This window comes from Podarcis vaucheri, assembly GCF_965113315.1.
Source record: "Podarcis vaucheri genome assembly, chromosome: 5".
Lineage (NCBI taxonomy): Eukaryota > Metazoa > Chordata > Lepidosauria > Squamata > Lacertidae > Podarcis > Podarcis vaucheri.
The window spans coordinates 41,606,355-41,626,521 of record NC_138763.1 but is presented as its reverse complement, the minus strand read 5'-3'; the positions used below and the strand labels follow the sequence as shown (position 1 = coordinate 41,626,521).

General features: G+C 43.5%; 1 protein-coding gene and 1 long non-coding RNA gene across 2 annotated transcripts in view; one reads left to right on the top strand and one right to left on the bottom strand.

The window, feature by feature from the left end:
• Positions 1–3,928: 3,928 nt before the first annotated feature.
• Positions 3,929–20,167, bottom strand: part of EFHD1 (EF-hand domain family member D1) — a 31,461-nt gene continuing 15,222 nt past the window's right edge. Inside the window, exons 2-4 of the mRNA XM_082221984.1 lie at positions 18,141–18,288; positions 7,309–7,443; positions 3,929–5,763 (exon numbers count right to left, since the gene is read on the bottom strand). Coding sequence (XP_082078110.1) covers positions 5,629–5,763; positions 7,309–7,443; positions 18,141–18,288 — 418 coding nt within the window. The 3' untranslated portion in view covers positions 3,929–5,628. The remainder of the gene's footprint in view (positions 5,764–7,308; positions 7,444–18,140; positions 18,289–20,167) is intronic.
• Positions 7,421–9,429, top strand: LOC309532070. Its single transcript, XR_014219580.1, has 2 exons — positions 7,421–7,546; positions 7,791–9,429. It is a non-coding gene; the product is annotated as an uncharacterized lncRNA (long non-coding RNA).

Here is a 20,167-nt window from a genome sequence, read left to right as displayed (position 1 = left end):
TGATGGGGGTGAGGACCTCGTGGTTCTTTTTAAAAAATAAATAAAATAAAAACATCTAATGATCACACATTTAAGATATTGTTTGGGATCAGGATTTTAGATTATCTATATCTATCATAACTTGCAAAAATAAAGGCTTGATAGAACCAGAGAGGACTGCAAGAAGATCAAACGTATCCATTCTTAAGGAAATCAGCCCTGAGTGCTCACTGGAAGGACAGATCGTGAAGTTGAGGCTCCAATACTTTGGCCACCTCATGAGAAGAGAAGACTCCCTGGAAAAGACCCTGATGTTGGGAAAGATGGAGGGCACAAGGAGAAGGGGACGACAGAGGACGAGATGGCTGGACAGTGTTCTCGAAGCTACAAACATGAGCCTGACCAAACTGCGGGAGGCAGTGGAAGACAGGAGTGCCTGGCGTGCTCTGGTCCATGGGGTCATGAAGAGTCGGACACGACTAAACGACTAAACAACAACAACAGAATCAGAGATGGGGTTTTTGTACATTACATAAGTGTGAAGATGCAGTATGACAAACTGGGCCTCTCATCCCATGCATGGTCTCATGTTGCAGGGGCATAGCATGGTGGGAACAAGGGATGTTGCAGGGGCATAGCATGGTGGGAACAAGGGGGCTGTAGCCCCAGGTGTATGATTTTGAGGAGGCGTGAACCAGGCATGCCAACACAGGGATCCCCATCCTGCCCTGCCTGCCACCAGGGGTCTCTGGGCCCCAAAGCCATCACACCCTTGGCCCCCTTGCTGAATGGCCACCCGGCCAGCATCGGGGAGATTCGCCCACCAAGGGTTGCATAGGCTGACCAGGTTCCCCTATGCATGGGCGGTGCAGGGCAGCCTTGTGAACCCTCTGTGCCCATACCCAAACAGCTGCAAGGGCTGGGCACTGGCACAGCAGATTTTGTTCACCCTCTGTGCCCTGCACCTACTCCTGCCTGGTGCGCTCATCCCAAAGGACACACATCAATATGAGGAACTGTTGGAATGATAGTGCTTCAGGCACCACTAGTGTTTGAGGTAAAATTAACCCCTACTAGAAATGGCAGCTTTCTGTGTGTTGGCACTTAATACAGTAAGCCCATGACTTATGTATGGGGTTACATTCCAGGAATAGCACCTACAGCCAAAATAGTGTATAGTCAAAGCATATTGGGTGCAATGGCAGGTGGAATTGCCATTCCCCCTCCCCTCCCGGACACCCACCCTCTTTAAAAAAAATATTTTTGCCAAACACATAAAGCTGTTTGTGCACAAGTTACCGGTAAATATGTGCAAGTCGTGAGTGTACTGTACTGTGAAATTTCCTCTTCATTGAACTGGGTAGCACTGCTTCACTGCACGCTTTATGACATCTGTGAAGGTATTTTTTAATTACACCAGGCTTTCCCAGAGTGAAGATTGCTGTTAACATACATGAGGTAGATTGTTGCTGTGCATTTGGTTTTCTTAAGTTTCTTATCTTGTATTATTTCATTTAATTATAAGCTGTTTTGCGGGCCTCATGGCTAAAAGGTGCCCTATATTACTTAGGTAATAAAAGGATTCTCCCTGATTATATGGTGAGAATTTCTCAGTACTAGGAAAAGATCCCTATGTTTCAAGCACATTGGCAATGAGCCAGGGTCTGAAGAATCCCTGTACCTAATCTGCTCATTACACCATACTTTACTCCTTCAGTCAACACCAGTGCAATTGCCAAGTTGCCACCTCTTTAAAAGCCCATTAAAAAACTTGCCTGGTAGCATTATAGGTGTTTTCCCTTCACTACCTGGAGACCATAATTGCCTTGAAACCTTCTCATTGGTATGCCATGAGTGCAGCTCTTCGTTAAACCCATCTGCCCAACCTAGTTTTGTATCCTCTGTCAGCACACTGCTTAACTTGTAGTACCACCATAGTTTTTTATTGCTCACTGCTAAGGTCAGGAACTTGTTGAAGGAACTGTGCAGAAGTTTTGAACATAGGTAACACTTCTTAGGAGACACTCAAGGTGTCTAGTCTGAATTTACAATATATATATTTATGTGAATTGCCCCGAGACCTCTGGGTATAGAGCGGTATATAATTTCAATTAATAATATTTACCTATTTCAGCACTGTGCATTATAGAATACACACACAGTCTAAGGGAAAGCAGTGGGGCAGACAGAAAACTGCTTGGACCTGTACCTAGAAAGCACAGGACAAGCAGAAAACCATTCAAACCCGTGCTTTCTAGGTACAGGGAAAGCAGAAATGTGGATGGGCCCTAATTTCCATATGTCATAGTACTATATACTGCATAATCCTAGCAAGATGGATACTGCTGACATCAGAAGAATACTGTTCCCATGTATGCCTCTTGAGCAGGAGGGGGATTGGAGGCACCGTGTTGAAGGAGCTGTGCTCAGACAGCTGGAGCAAGACCTACCTCTCTGGAGCATTTCTTAAAATTTGTGACAGTTCTGAGACTCTCCAGTAGGTGGTGCTTAAACAACAGGAATTTTAATTAATAGTGCAAAGCTGAAAACCCAAGAATCATTCAATTGAATGTCCTATGATTTACCCTTCATCCTGTCACTGATAGCCTTGTAGTTTCTTTTTTCCAGTTCAAGCCCCCGTAAAGGCAATTGCAATAGGCAAGGATAGGTTGTTCAGTGCTTCCTTAACTGAAATTTCATTCCTGTAGCACCTTAAAGACCAACTAAGTTAGTTCTTGGTATAAGCTTTCGTGTGCATGCACACACGAAAGCTTATACCAAGAACTACCTTAGTTGGTCTTTAATGTGCTACAGGAAGGAATTTTTTTATTTTGACTATGGCAGACCAACACGGCTACCTATCTGTAACTGAAATTTCATTTTTTCCCTTCAAAATAAAGAAACAAGTAAAAAGTCTCTTTACAGACTGACTGCATTTGAATGATCATCTCTTAGCTTAAAAAGTCAGCGTGCAAAGAATAATATTGGCCATGCACACAGTCCCTTCACGTGAGCCAGCAAACAAACCAGGAAGGAAGTATTCCATTAGCTATGGATCTGATCATTGTACAGTATGATGTTTTCAGCTACTTCATTATACACTACCATTATTTGTTTTTCAGTTGACAGTTTATAAATATTCTTAAAAACAAATAAACATTTCCCTATTTCATCCAAACTAGGAAACAGGTAGTTAAAGGGCTTTGGAACAAGTCAGCCTATTAGCCCGAATCCCAAAGACAAGCAGCCACTCTCTCTCATCAAATAGAAAGCTCAAAATAGCTCCAAAAGTGGCATATTGATCTAGGTCATTTCGCAGGAATTTTACAGAAGATGGCGGGGAGGGAAGTTAAATAGTTGGATCTAGGACACTGCCTATTCATAGACTCTCTAGAATAAGGAGAGGGAACTGTTGGCCCTCTATATGTCCTTGGACTCCTATCAGCCGTGTGGACAGTGGTCAGTGAGAATTGATTTACTACACCAGTAATCACTTTACACTTTAAAAAAGGTCTCAAATGGATTTACAATACAGTGGTACTTCGGGTTAAATAAGCTTCAGGTTACAGACTCCGCTAACCCAGAAATATTACCTCGGGTTAAGAACTTTGCTTCAGGATGAGAACAGAAATCGTGCTCCAGCTGTGCGGCGGCAGCAGGAGGCCCCATTAGCTAAAGTGGTGCTTCAGGTTAAGAACAGTTTCAGGTTCAGAACGGACCTCCGGAATGAATTAAGTACTTAACCTGAGGTACCACTGTATATACAATACAATAAAACATATTAAACAAAGCACAATATATATAAAGTAGCAATTATATTAAAAAATACTAAATCCCGGATCGAGGTTTGTATCTAAAGTAGTACTAAATCACTCATTTTAGCTTGCACCACAGAACTCCGCCCCCTCCTTCTCCCATGAAGGATGAGACAGAATAAAAGGATTTCAAGTTAGCCTCCAGCAAGTTAGAAAAGTTTTATTTGCATAACTAAGCAACAGGGGAAGAAAAATCAAACTTTTGCATGTATAAAAACATTTATTATAAATATTTTAGCTAAAACATGTGATTTTTATCAAATATAATCTGTGGTCTTGCAAATACAGTTTTAAAAAATTGTTTAGCAATTTCCCCACCCATTATTAAATATCAGATGGGCTCCCTTTGTTATTCCACACTCACAGTTTAGTGTCACAGTGTAAAAAGCTAAAAGACAGTGAAAATAAAGTTGAGGATGAGAGATCCAGTTTATGATCAGATGACAAGCTTGGCAAGGAAGAGGATGTTTTCCTTTTCTATACATGAAGATATATACGTATATACACACACAAGTATAAGTTCTGAATATAGTACAAGCTTTCTGAGCAGCGTAACATGCTGCTTTCTGCTTTTGGAATCTATTTTCTCTTGCAAGCAGAACTGGCTGTTTTATGTAAGTGTTAACTCTACAGAAGCTCTTTCATTTGCACCAATGTTTGCAAAAAGATTAAAAATTCCATGGGGTGGGAAGCCACTGTGTCCCCAAAACTGTACTAATCCACTTCACTGAACATCTTATTGATTGATGTTTCCTTGCTTCTTAAAATCCAATGGCTTTAAAAAATAAAAAGGAGAAAGTGGAAAACAGCTATGGACCTACACAGAGAATGCAATGGAATGTGGCCAGAACTTAGCAGTTCTATTTGTTGCTCAAAAAGTACAGTCGTTTGTATACATGGAAAGGGTAAAATTGAATGGCGACTGCTGTATCCCTGAACAGAATCTTTATGAGTTAAAAAATGGCTTGGACCTAGAAAAGCATGAGTAGAGTTCTGCCCACACAACAAGGTTTTCCTGCCACCTCTTTCAAGTCATGGTACCTTGTGCCCCTTGAAAACCTGCTTGCAGGGGTCAAGGGATGATGGAGGATATGCAATGTGGGGGCTGCATTGGAGGAGTGGGGTGGCATTGGCTTGCACAAGAATTTGAGGATTGAGTGGAAGACGTGCCTGCTATTCACCCAAGAAGCTCTTTGGATCTCAGCCAATATTTACTAACTGGGTTTCCCTTCATTACTGGGGAGCTGTTGTACCAGAAAGCTGTCGTCTTTCCCTCCACCCCCAATAGTGAGCACAAAGACGGAAAAGAATGATACATTAGGAATTGGGGCATTTATTTGCACATGAAAGGATTGTGATCTGCACCTAGAAGAAGGGTCAGCTTGTTTAGAAGCAAGAAATGGTTTTGTAAAATTCAGGAGGAGTCAAAAGGTATACAGAAAGGAAGCCCGAGGGAAATTACAGAGCTATGACACAGAGACATTCAGAAGGACACAAGGAGTGTTTTCTGACCAAGATACAAATGGTAAGCACTATTATCAGGTGCTTCAATCATCTGCCTCAGGCTAAAGCATTAGGACATTTTGATTCTTCTAAGCAATGCCTATTACAGAAATAAAGGGGGTTGCTTGAACCACTCCTGGTTTTGCATCCTTCTGAATGCCACTGTGTGTATGGCACACCCCACCCCCCCAGCATCTAGGTAGGAGGCTCAGAAAAAAGAAAAGAAAAGCCTTCAAATCAGTTTTGTTCCCTCTCCTGGTCCTTCGCCTTGTCAAAGGCAAAACTTGTAAGATTGTACAAAGTCCCTCAGGTGGCCGATAGGGTGCCTCAGTTATTGACTGAATGCAGACTTGAGTTCTCGGAAGGCTGCTCTGCGGTGACGTCTCTCCTCTTCCTCACGTTTTCGCTCATCTTGCTCTGCTTTTATCTCTGCTTCAAACTTACTGGCTGAGGACAAAGCTTGAACCTAGAAATAGAGGAATAAAATTGTAACACAAAGGAAAGATTGAGAGATGGGTTTGTATTACATCTGGGGTAGGGGACCTCTGGCTTGTGGGACAATTTTGGCCTAACAGTGGGTCCAATTTGGCCCATGAGACCATTTCCCCAAACCACACCCACCTGTCAACCAGTGGGTGCCATGGGGTGACAGCTGATGGGGCAGAAATTTAATTCTGTTGGCTAACTTGCCAAAGTTAGTCTGCAAGGGGCAGGGGAGATATATAAACATCTGGCTTGCAGGGTCAAAAGGATTACTACCCCTATATTTCCATCATTGGCAACTTATTTCACTTATCTAAGACAGCTAGCTCTTAGCTGCCCTACAGGTGCTGTGAGATCACCAGTTCTAGCCAGAGTTGTACACAGTCAGCTTCCAGTACTGACAGACACTTAATTTCCCTTGATCTGGGAGAAAGGATGGTGTTTTAACCAAAACCCACAATGGACTCATCCACACATCCTATTAATGCTTGCATCTCCCAGACTAGTAACAAGTTCAGAAGAGACACGTATGAAAAACTATATGCTGCAAACCATCTGAGTCCTCAGGCTGTTAAGCACAGCTATTTCTCTAGCCTGTACGATGTAACTAATACCACAGGTTGCACACCCAATGGTTCTGTTTACATCCGGGTGACCAGAGTCAGCTATCTTGGTGTCAACTAAACACTATTTTAGTTCAGAATATGGTTAAATGCCCTGACTGGTTGTGCTCACCTTGATTTACTGTAAAATGAGAGGCTAATTTAATTTAGGGAGAAAAATATATTGTGACCAAGCACCAGGGGTACTACTATAGAAGAGTTATCAGTACTGAACTTAATAGATGACAGGTATCATCTTCCCTTGGTCTTGGCCCATGAGACTTTACCATGCAATTGGAATTATCTGCAGAGAGGGGCAGATCATGTTGTATATTCACAGCACAGCCTTCGCCAACCTGATGCTTTCCACGTGCTTTGGACTACAATTGCCATCAGCCCCAGCCAGCACTGGGCTTATGAGAACTGTAGTCCAAAACACATGGAAAACACTGGGGTGGGGAAAGCTCCCACCATACAAAGATTTGGGGGATTTGTTACACTACCTCAAAAGTAGCTGACAACATTGACTTGGTGGTTGTTGGTTTTTTAAAAAGAAAACTATGTGGGTTTTGCTTTCATAGTGAGGCACAGGAAACGGAACAAGCATTCATTAGATATGATTCATCCAGTCTCGGTTCCACTTGCACTTTCACCCAATCTGAAACAATTGCACTTTCAGCTTTTAACACAGCACTCTGGTTTACATTAAAGCAGGGAAATTTCCAGGTGCACCACTTTCCCAGTCTGAATCGTTAACTTGTGCTCTAGGTGGTATCATTGAGTTGACATACAGCAGAATCCGACACATGGTTATTCAGAAGTAAAACTCCCTGTGTTCAATGGAGCATACTTCCTAGGGTGATTAAGATTGCACCCTAAGACTTATGAACCCCTCCATCACCTGATTCTAATATATGTTTTCCTACCTTTGCTTCAAAGAAGTTCTTGGCTCCTTTTACTCCCTCAAGGGCGACATCTATTTCGGAAAGTTTTGCCAAAGCCAGCAGGCCACTGTCTTCTTCAAGCTCCCCAGCTGCAGCTTTGTGGAAAATGAGTAGAAACTATAAAAGGAAAAAAATAGTGATTTAGAAAAAAGTAAGAGGATGAGCACTTAAGCCTAAACTTTCATGACTGGGAGCTGTAACAGCTTAGGCAGGAAAATCTGTAATAAAGTACAGTGGTACCTCAGGTTAAGTACTTAATTCGTTCCGGAGGTCCGTTCTTAACCTGAAATTGTTCTTAACCTGAAGCACCACTTTAGCTAATGGGGCCTCCCGCTGCTGCCGTGCCACTGGAGCACGATTTCTGTTCTCATCCTGAAGCAAAGTTCTTAACCTGAGGTAATATTTCTGGGTTAGCGGAGTCTGTAACCTGAAGCGTATGTAACCTGAAGCATATGTAACCCGAGGTACCACTGTAGTGAACTTATTTAAGGCAAAAATATGTGAGACTCAGGAATGTACCAACATTTAATTATAACGTAAAAAGAGCTATAGGGAATGAATTTGATCAGAGCAACTGAGCTGGGGGAAGATAGGTTTAATCCTTCTGTAAATCCATTTCCCTGATCTGAAGTCTCTTCCTCACCTGTGCCAGTGCAAAGTCGGTGGGGCAGGAGACCAAAACTGGAGAAATGGCATGTCGTCTCCACCCTGCCACACACTCCATTTTTCTAATAAAACCTGGAGCCTTTCATGATTTAGGTAAACACTAAAATATTAGGAGATCCCATATCTCTTCTGTTTTGTCCTCAGTATAACTTATTTTATATCAATGACCATTTTACTACTTATGTAGATCATTTATATATGAATAATTTGAGTCCAAAGAAGAAACCAAAAGGAAGATAGCTCCACTGCCACTGCTCTGTGCCTACTTGTTTGGTCCGGGAAAATGTAACAACAGCCCTGATAGATCAGACCAAAGGCCACAAAGTCCAGCATTCTGTCCTCCCTGTGGCCAAAGCAATGCCTATGTGAAGTCCATGAGCACATGATGACAACAGAAATGCTCCCCACTCAATACAGTCTGTGTGTGTGTGTGTGTGCGCGCACACACATGTGTGCTTTGACTCAGGCCCTTTCACTTGTCAAACAGCCCTACGACACTTGAAGAAACTAGACTGAGCTGGGAAAGCTGGGAGTATATGGAGGCACAAGCTTGTGTGAGACTGGTCTGAGAGGGAGATGTCTCATGCTGCCTCTTTTCCTAATACCTTGCACCTTCTTCATTCTCCATGTCTCCCCCTGCCCCCCAAGTTACATTTAAAATGGTGAATTTGTGACATAGCACTCAATAGCACCTTATCTATCTGGCCTGCTCATTTCTTCAGGCTGATGCTGAACACAGTTACTTCACCAGATCACTGACTTCTTGAGATACTAGTGCACCGTCCCCTAGCACTTCTAATCATTCCGGCTTCATTCCTCCTGTGGCACAAGCAACAAGTCATGAAGCCTTGGCTTGTCATTATATCCAAACATGGGATGGTGGTTGGTTTCTATCTTTAAAAGGGTGATCACTTTATCAGCATGAAAGGGAGGAGCAATCCCAATTTGGACCTAATGGCAAGCCAAGATTTCATGGCTCCTTGCCCCTACTCAGACCTAGGGGAAGGACCAGAGCCAAAGTGAGCAGGCAAGGTGGACTAGCATACTGCTCAGTCCCAATACACCACAGCTTACTGCTGTGTGCAAACTGGCCTAGTGGCTCCAAACTAAATAGCACCAAGTGCTAATACTGAAATACTCCAACTCTTCTTCTATAGTCAAAGGACTCATCTAAGGTCCTAAAATAGCATAAAACATCCAAACAGGGAATGCCAGTACCACAGTAATTCAGCTTTCAAATTTCGTATGTGTGTGATCAGGGTGGGTTTCCATCCTCTGAAAAGCTCACATTCTCTCACTACAGGGTAGCATGCAAGATACCAGAAACTGCATCCAGCTTCTTTCATCAGGAAATTAGGCATCTGGCAGAACCCTTTGTTCCCAAGCTTCCCCCGCATGCCCCCCCCAAGCTCCCAGCTGCTTACTAATTCAGCGTTTTTTAAAAAAACAAAGTTGAAAAATTCCCAAAGTCCCTCAGGGATGGGAGGGGGAGCATTACGAAACTGCTGGGCTCTTTTTCTAGCAGCAAATATAGGATGGGTGTGTCCACCCAAATGTTTGGTAAGTTTTGCTGCCGCAGTGTGCTTGACAGGTCCTTATACTGAATCACATTCCCAGCCTCAACACATCCCTCAAGAGTGACACCGCCATGACACTGCCATGACTCACTCCAGAGGCTGAAAACTGGGGAAAGATAGAGGGAAGGGCTCTACGACTGGGCTAACACCCCTCCCACTAGATTCCCTTCTGAGAGTAGCATAATTTTGCTTCCGATACTTGGCAAGTGGCTAAAAGTTTTTCTGCAGCTGGAAAAAAGTATGTACAAAGCTGCCTTTTATAGAGATACATTAGTCCATCTACAATACCATCTACTTTGCCTGGCAGCAGCTCACCAGTCTCTAGCAGAGATCCATTTAACAGAGACCGAGGAAGGTGCCAACCCTGAATCTCTGAGTCCTGGGTGTATAAACCGGAAGAAGCTGGTTTTTAATCAGCTGTGCCCACCTGAGATCTTGGTGCAGAACCAACAGAAAAGGGTTGTGGTGATCTGTAATAATTCTATACCGCTTGGCTAGACTTTCTGTCCAGTCCATTGCCAGGTTGGAGGGCTTGAACCAGGTGGTGGACAAATAGGTCTAAATAAGGATTTGATTACAGTGCCACCCTGCCTGAGATGACAGCGGTAATTATTATGGATTTTCTGGACTTTACCCTACAGAATTGCTACTTCCTGTCGAGGGTGGCTTAGGAATATATATACTTCCCCACTTGACCTGTGAAACCATGCCCACCTGCCCCACACCTTATTGTCATATGTGATGTCAGGTGCTGGGCAAGTCCCAATGTGGCTGCAGAGAAACAGGTGAGAGCTGGAAGCGAGCTCTCAAAGTTTCCTTTGTTAGAGCAAGGTGCACTCCAACTTCTGTTGTCTATGCTTTGATAACCTCTTAGGTTAGATGACTGAAGCGTGTTATATGAAGACACTGCAGCTGGTACAGAATTCGGCAGCAAGGTTGCTCAATGGGGCAAGACGGTTTGAGCATATTACACTGTTCCTGGCTGGACAGCACTGGGAACCAATGACACTGCAAGCAATAGCCTCCAGAAGATCAAAAGAGACTACGAGGCTCTCGGCAGGAAATTGAAGCAACTAAATGCACAAATTGTCATCTCGTCTGTCCTCCCAGTTGAAAGACGTGGCCCAGGGAGAGAGGGGAAAATAGTGGAAGTGAACAGCTGGCTTCGCAAATGGTGTAAACAGGAACGGTTTGGATTCTTAGATCACGGACTGCAGTTTCTTGAAGATGGACTTCTGGCAAGTGATGGGCTGCACCTCACAACGGTTGGGAGAAATGTTTTTGCCAAAAATCTCAGAAACCTCATCAGGAGGGCTTTAAACTGACTAATGTGGGGGAGGGAGACAGTGCTCCTGAAGGTAGGAGTCTATCAATTAATGAAGATGATCATCCAAATGTCATAGACCAAATGGAGCAAACAGCACGCGGACCTAGTGGAGGGAGGAAAAAATCCTTAAATAAGAGACACGGGGGAATGATTAATGGACTTCAATGTCTGTACACTAATGCGCAAAGCATGGGAAATAAACAAGATGAGCTTGAGCTCTTGGTACAGCAAACTAAATATGACATAATAGGCATCACTGAAACCTGGTGGGATAAGTCCCACGATTGGAATGTAATAATGGAGGGATACAATCTATTTCAGAGAAACAGACCAGACAAGAAAGGAGGAGGAGTGGCGTTATATGTCAGGGGTGTGTATACCTGTGAAGAGATCCAAGATTTAGAACCTCAAAGCCAAAGTGAGAGCATTTGGGTCAAAATTAAGGGAGAGAAGAATAACAGAGACCTCATTGTGGGAGTTTACTATAGATCCCCAAGCCAAACGGAGGACATAGATGATGCCTTCCTGGAACAGATGGCCAAGCATGCAAAAGGAAGGGAGATAGTAGTAATGGGGGACTTCAATTACCCGGATATTTGTTGGACGTCAAACTCAGCCAAGAGCATAAGGTCAAACAGATTCCTCACTGGCCTTGCAGACAACTTCATTGTCCAGAAAGTGGGAGAAGCAACAAGAGGAACAGCCATTTTTAGACCTGGTCCTAACCAATGTTGATGACCTGGTTAGTGGGGTAGATGTGGAAGGATCATTAGGCGCGAGTGATCATGCTCTTCTGAAGTTTACTATACAGCGGACAGTAGCAGCCAAGCATACTAGGACTCAATTTCTTGACTTTAAGAAAGCCGACTTCATAAAACTTAGGGAAGTGCTGGGTGAGATCCCATGGACAGCAATACTAAAAGGAAAGGGAGTTCATGATGGCTGGGAGTTTGTTAAGACGGAGATAGTAAAAGCACAACGTCAGGCAATTAAAAGAACTGGCAGATGTGATCTCAGAACCACTGGCAGTCATCTTTGAGAATTCCTGGAGAACAGGCGAAGTCCCGGCAGACTGGAGGAGGGCAAATGTTGTTCCTATTTTCAAAAAGGGGAAAAGAGAGGACCCAAATAATTACCGCCCAGTCAGTCTGACATCAATAGCAGGGAAGATTCTGGAGCAGATCATTAAGCAAACAGTCTGTGAGCACCTAGAAAGGAATGCTGTGATCACCAATAGTCAGCATGGATTTCTGAAAAATAAGTCATGTCAGACTAACCTGATCTCGTTTTTTGACAGAATTACAAGCCTGGTAGATGAAGGGAACGCAGTGGATGTAGCCTACCTTGATTTCAGCAAAGCATTTGACAAGGTGCCCCATGATATTCTTGTAAAGAAGCTGGTAAAATGCGGTCTTGACTATGCTACCACTCAGTGGATTTGTAACTGGCTGACTGACCGAACCCAAAGGGTGCTCATCAATGGTTCCTCTTCATCCTGGAGAAGAGTGACTAGTGGGGTGCCACAGGGTTCTGTCTTGGGCCCGGTCTTATTCAACATCTTTATCAACGACTTGGATGATGGACTCAAGGGCATCCTGATCAAATTTGCAGATGACACCAAACTGGGAGGGGTGGCTAACACCCCAGAGGACAGGATCACACTTCAAAACGACCTTGACAGATTAGAGAACTGGGCAAAAACAAACAAGATGAATTTTAACAGGGAGAAATGTAAAGTATTGCACTTGGGCAAAAAAAATGAGAGGCACAAATACAAGATGGGTGACACCTGGCTTGAGAGCAGTACATGTGAAAAGGATCTAGGAGTCTTGGTTGACCACAAACTTGACATGAGCCAACAGTGTGACGCGGCAGCTAAAAAAGCCAATGCAATTCTGGGCTGCATCAATAGGAGTATAGCATCTAGATCAAGGGAAGTAATAGTGCCACTGTATTCTGCTCTGGTCAGACCACACCTGGAGTACTGTGTCCAGTTCTGGGCACCACAATTCAAGAAGGACACTGACAAACTGGAACGTGTCCAGAAGAGGGCAACCAAAATGGTCAAAGGCCTGGAAATGATGCCTTATGAGGAACGGCTAAGGGAGCTGGGCATGTTTAGCCTGGAGAAGAGGAGGTTAAGGGGTGATATGATAGCCATGTTCAAATATATAAAAGGATGTCACATAGAGGAGGGAGAAAGGTTGTTTTCTACTGCTCCAGAGAAGCGGACACGGAGCAATGGATCCAAACTACAAGAAAGAAGATTCCACCTAAACATTAGGAAGAACTTCCTGACAGTAAGAGCTGTTCGACAGTGGAATTTGCTGCCAAGGAGTGTGGTGGAGTCTCCTACTTTGGAGGTCTTTAAGCAGAGGCTTGACAACCATATGTCAGGAGTGCTCTGATGGTGTTTCCTGCTTGGCAGGGGGTTGGACTCGATGGCCCTTGTGGTCTCTTCCAACTCTACGATTCTATGATTCTATGGTTGCAGATTAGTGGGCCCAATTCAATTCTTTTTCACCCATAAAGCCTTAAATGGCTCAGGACCGCAGTACCACAAGGACTGCCTCTCTTCATATGAACCTACCCAGACCCTGAAACCATTCCTCTTTAGCCATGCTTTGGGTTGATTAACATCCTATATTCTTTTAAATGTGTGGGTGGGGGAGGGATGTTAATGGTTTGTTCTTGTTTTTATTATGGTTTTCTTTTTAATTTTGTGTTTTTATGCTGTGAACCGCCCTGAGATCTCCGGATGAAGGGTGGCATACAAATTTAATAAATAATAAATAATAAACTCCGGCATGTCAATTACGTTCACCACCACTGAGCCGTGGATCCTCTCAGCTTCAATGGTGACCTATCAAAGTGATAAAGAAACAGCTACTACAGTGGTGCCCCGCAAGACGAAATTAATTCGTTCCGCAATTTTTGTCGTCTAACGAATTTTTCGTCTTGCGAAGCACGAAATCCCATAGGAATGCATTGAAAATCAATTAATGCGTTCCTATGGTCAAAAAAAGTCCAAACAAAGCCAAATTTGGTACAACAACAGTTTATTAACTGCTCTTTAAAGTCACACATACTGTAAAGAGCAGTTCGAAAATTTAAGGGAAAATAAATTAACTTTATAAACAAAACATGTCTTTGTTTTTAGTCAAAGAAAAAAGTTGCGAGACGTTTTCGTCTTGCGAAGCAAGCCCATAGGGGAAATTCGTCTTGCGAGGCAAATCGCGAACGGAAAAACCTTTCGTCTAGCGAGTTTTTTGTCTTGCGAGGCATTCGTCTTGCGGGGCACCACTGTATATTGAAAGAAGCCTGGTATAAGCAGCTGGTTTGCTGGCTTGTCCATTTTGGTGACCTTTGTGGGCTAGAAGCTATACACAAACAGATTTAAGATTTATTTGAATAACAGGTCCAGCTAACTGGGAGAGCATCCCATTCACCCTTTCCTCAAACAGAAGTAAGCACATCACATGCAGAACAGTCTGTTCCAAACAAACTGAAGTTTGCAGTTGCAATGTGGCCAATGGAGATCCCCCTGGCTTTCAGATTTTCTGATGCTTGGTTGCATCACTATTATATTAGATATTGCTTCCCCCTGTTCCAACCACACCCCCTCACAGAAGAAGCACCCAAAGGTCTATTACCAGCAAATGTTCTGAGATCCAAGACCTACTCTAGTCCAAGGAATGTCAGGTTGGTCCCTGTAAACACGTTGGCATGACCAGCTGTAGCAGAGTGAGCAAATGCTCCAGAGTCTTCTGCATTGGGCAGGTTCCTCCATTTGGCTGAGAAAGGAGGGAAATATGCTGTTGTACCAGCTGACACAGCCAAAAAAGGCATGTGGGAATGACTCACTAAACAGCTGGGAACAAGTCATAGGTGCAAGCTGCCAAGTCCAGATCATCTATGCGCAGGGGTAGAAGGGGCTATTCTGTGTAAATGGCAAATGATTTGAGCACATTCACATTGTCCAAATGCCTTCTGGAGAGATTCTTCACATTGCTACACAAACTTTTGGGGACATAATCCACAAGGCGTGGGTGTGTTCAGGTTTTGCAAAGTCGTATGCCTACTGCGTGCTCTTCAGAAAGTAAGTAAAGAAACCCATACATCCAACATAGTAGCTAAGCCTCAGAGTAGTGATTTAAAGGATGCTTTAGACCACTGTGTGGATGATGGGGCTGAGTCTATTTCTACACAACATAATTTTTTATAAGTAGGAAAAGGGCAGTTCCACATGCATCATATCTGAATATTGGCCCCATGTTACTAACAGCAGACACTGATACAGAAAAGTTGCAGGCATATTGCTTAAATGCAGCAACTTTCTTCACCTTGGGATCTGGGCTAGAATGGTGTGGAAGCAATTGGTGATATATTGATGGGTTGATAAGTACAAAATTAACTTTATTAAAACACCCCTTGGGAAAGGTACGGTGGAATAAGTAACCATTACAAAAGCAAACAGCTGCACAAGTTTCAGAGGTATGAAATGAACCTCCCTGGGGAATTCCTTTTCCTGTAGCAGAGGGCACAAGGTGCAGCCAGAATCAATATGGAAATAAATACGATGCTCAACTGCTGCTGGTGGCCAACAGTAAGAGCCACACAGGCCAAGTAATAGGAAGTAAACAGGGACAAGTTGCTTATTTCTAGGTTGAAACTTCTAGCTGGCTTCAGCCTGAACAGAATCACACATTCCCCCAGAGAGCAATTTTGCAGCCTTTTATAGGCTTGTTCCTCAGTTGCAATAGATCGGCACAAATCACTCTTTTCCATCTACTTCCTTAATCTTATTTTTAAAATGCAGAGAAAGCAGTTCTAATTTCCTTGAATGTGGCATGTCTAATGAATCATCTTTTTTGTGCTGATCTGCAAGACCATGGTGGGCAAGCGAAATGCTCTCTTGCAAAGCAAGTAACTTTGCACTATCCCCTCCTCCTGCTCTTTTAGCTCTCATGATGAGAAATAAAAAGTTTCAAACTTATTTACTGTCAAAAAAAGTTACTGCTCTTCCATTTCTTTCCTACTGTAAAAAGCATCACATATATGTTATACATTCCATAGTCTCCAGTGATCCACCTTCATACCGCTTTGCCATATCTCCTACCGCTCAGCTCCCAGCTCTTGTCTCAACACACAACCATTTTGCATCCCAGCAGGGACTGGTTTTGCCAACCCCTAGGCATGCCTTTAGCTCAATCTATGGTCTAGGCTCCCTGCTTTCTGCCCTACCAGTCACAACGGGCCCCAGCTACCACTGTGTGTATGAATATTCATGCATACAGGCAAAGGCAGAGGCAGAGGCAGAGGCAGAGGCAGAGGCAGAGGCAGAGGCAGAGGCAGAGGCAGAGGCAGACAGACAGACAGACACACACACACACACACACACACACGACACAGAGAGAATGATACATCCTTAGACTGCAGTTCCCTCGCCAAACAAAATCAGACTTAGCCATCCCAATCATAAAACTAGCTGTTGAGTGAAAGTGGCCTTCATGAAGACAAAACAGGTCCCTTGGTCACTTTTATTGCATAGTTTGTTATCTGACAAAAAGAAATAAAAGGAGAAAGGTTATGACACCTTTCTCAACTTATTTCCGATCGTTTACTCATTGTCACAGGTAGGTAACAGGAGAGGCAGATTTGGAGAAAGCTGTTCTGCCCTACTTGTCCTTCAGTAAGTCAAGATAATACTTCAAGGACAAAGAATGAATCTGCGCACAACAAATTAGAGCAGCAGCAGCAGCAAAGCAGGTGTCTGGGTTCCATTAAGAGAGAATTAATTTAGCATAATAACCTTATCAAGGGGTGGTTTGCTGGACGCTTTGGGCATATTTTGAGGGGTGTGTGTGTGGAAGGGCCAACGTCCCACAGCTCACGTGGCCTGCTTGAAAAATCTGTCACCACTGCCACACCTGCTAGAGGCGCAACTGGGGCATCAGGTAGCACTTCTCTAAATGGTGCCTTTTGGGCCATACTTGGCAAACAATATAACATAGAATAAAATATAAGCATAATAAAAACATTGGAGTTGGAGGCACTCACACTCAGAAAGGATTACATCAGGCAACCCCAAATTTGGCCCTCCAGATGTTTTGGGACTACAACTCCCATCATCCCTAGCTAACAGGACCAGTGGTCAGGGATGATGGGAACTGTTGTCCCAAAACAGCTGGAGGGTGAGTTTGGGGTTGCCTAGATTACATTTTCTGGCTCCTCTGCCTCTTCAGGCAAGTGGAGCTAGTCAATACTCATGCTTTAGTGCACACTTGAGAATGCCCCCTTCTATACCTACTGCTACAATGAAGGGAATAATTTATAGTGGTACCTCACAAGATGAATGCCTTGCAAGACGGAAAACTCGCTAGACGAAAGGGTTTTTGGTTTTTTGAGTTGCTTCGCAAGACGATTTTCTCTATGGGCTTGCTTCGCAAGACGGAAACGTCTTGCAAGTTTGTTTCCTTTTTCTTAACACCGTTAATACAGTTGCGACTTGACTTCGAGGAGCAACTCACAGCACGCGGTGTGGTAGCCTTTTTTGAGGTTTTTGAAGAATTTGGTGATTTTTGAAGCTTTTCCAAAACTTTTCCGACACCGTGCTTCGCAAAATGAAAAAATCGCAAGACGACAAAACTCGCGGAACGAATTAATTGCGTCTTACGAGGCACCACTGTATTACAATGTGGCCCTGAACCCCAGAAATTGAAATATGTAATAGCATTGCTACAAGCAGGTGACATTTGCAAACCGTGACATGAACAGCTGAGTGTAGTGTCACAAGAAAAGAAAATTGTTCAGAATTAATTCAGCTTTCTCTTGTTTAGGAAAGAGAAAGGCAGAAGTTTTCATATAAGAAAAATGAGATGATTATTTCTTAACTCTTCTACCTGCAAGATGGAATGTATAGGTTAAAAATTCTTCTGGCCTTCAAGCCTCAGACTTTCAATCTAGTATCATGCCACAACACCTGAGCCTGGGAAATTGCTATCTGGTGTTCAACAAGCTGGAGTTTGCCACAGAAGTTAAAGCACAGCTGCTCCAAACAGCATAGGCTTGAAGGAATCATAGAAATCATAGAGTTGGAATAGACCACAAGGGCCATCAAGTCCAACCCCCTGCCAAGGAGGAAGTGAGTTGGTGAAGGGGCACATTCGTTGTGATAGCAGAAGTTCCACATTTTTATTCCCCATTTGGTTTTGCATTACATTTCATTTTCTGCTGACATTTACCTCACGGAAGCTGAGTTTGCCATCAAAGTCTTCATCCACTTCCTTGATCATGTTCTTCAGGCCCAAATGAGTCTGAGGTGCCCCAAGCTTCTCCATCATCAGCTTCAGTTCCATAAGGTCAATGTAACCATCCTTCCCAGAGTCATACCTAAAAAAGGAAGGGGAAAATGAGAGGCATGAGAGATGTCAGAGAGACATAGCTTTGTAGGCTCAAAGGGCTTCAGTTTAAGGAGTGCTCAATGCTCCTTTGTACATAATGTAGTTCCAGCTAGTCAGTGCTGTCTCAAGACATTTTGGTACCTGGCACACATCCCCAATAGCGCCCTAAGAATGCTTTTAGAAGCCTCACTGGTACCATTCAGGCACAAATTCCTGCCTTCATCTGTTTACCCACTCTATGGTGCTGCCTGAAGGTGATCACTTCGCACTGCCACATGGCAGGGCCAGACTTGAAATAAGCTACTTCCAGAGCTCTCAAGTCTGTCACGACAGAGCATTCTACAGAGAAAGAGAAATGTAGGTTTAGGATATCCAGAAAATTATCTGGCACAGAAATTTATACCACTGCCCATTTAAAAACAGTTGATACAGTCAAACCTTGGTTCCTGAACAGCTCCGTTTTGGAATGTTTCAGCTCCCAAACGTCAAGAACCAGGAAGTAAATGCTCCAGTTTTTGAACGTTTTTTGGAAGCCAAACACCTGACGCGGCTTCTGCTTGAGTGCAGGACGCTCCTGCAACCAATCGGAAGCTTCCAAAACGGATTACATTTGACAACTGAGGTTTGACTGTACCGTCTTTCCCCAACCTGCTTCCCACCCCCAGATGTTTTAGATTAAAACATCAGAGATCAGAGATGTAGTCCAAAACATCTGGAAGGGGCAAGTTGTGGAACGATGGTTCAAATGGATGAGACACCCATTCAGTACTATCCAAATGTGCATATACTTGATGTTTACTAATTTCTAGTGTAACTTCTATGTAGGCAGTCAAGTGTGCAATCATGGACCACAGATGACTTGAGACAAAAGTAAGTCAGATATCCACATATTAAATATGTCTTGACTTTAGAACCTATTCTTTTGAAAAGATACCTAAGAAGTGGGCACTCATTTCTGAAAGGAGTGGCTGAGATCCCTTCAACTAAAATAATAATATTGATGTTGAAATGCATTTTCCTTTTATCAGCCTATTACATTATTCCAAAGATATGAAGCGCCTTTTAACGGCAAGTGTCTGGCTTCTGATTGCAAAACATGTGCTCCATAGCATGTTCAAACACACACACACAAACAGCTGAACTCAATGGCAGTGAAAATAGATGAACTGGAATCTAAAATTGGATAGCACAGTTCCAAGGACAACAAAGGAGCAGTTCATATATATAAATATATATAGACATGGTTCCTTATCATGGGGGATGGGGAGCTGAATAATTACTGAAGCTTCTCTGTTCTGCGTTATGCTCCTAACTCTTTGCCACTCTCACCAATATCCGGTTGCTGCCTTTTTTAAAAAAAGAAAAAGAAATGAATCCACAAGGCCAGAAACCCAGTTTTGCAGATAGGAAAGACCAATATAGAAGGAATAAAAAAGGGAGCAAGGAGCAATTAAGAGGGCCAAAGTGTGTGGGGGGGGGAGAGGGAGAGAGAGAGAGAAGGGACTGGGAACTGACACTCCCCCCTGCCCAGTAGAGAAACCAAAGGGGCTGCTACAGGACTCCGACTCCTCCTCTGCCCTGGGCTCCATCAGAAGGGACAGAACTTATGGGCTCTCCTCTGCCAGTCCTCAGCAGACTAGTAAAAACAGGCTGATAAATTCTGACAGCTTATTTACAAGGCTGCTGTAAACCGAGGTCATTATAACCAGAAACCCCACAAACAGTGATAGGTACTTGGAGCAGAAAGAAAACTTTAAGCCCCTTTTCCTTAGCATGACACTCCACCTATGGGGATAGAGGAATTGAAGCAAGGCAGTGCTCACAGAATCATAGAGTTGGAAGGGACTCCAAGGGCCATCTAGTTCAAC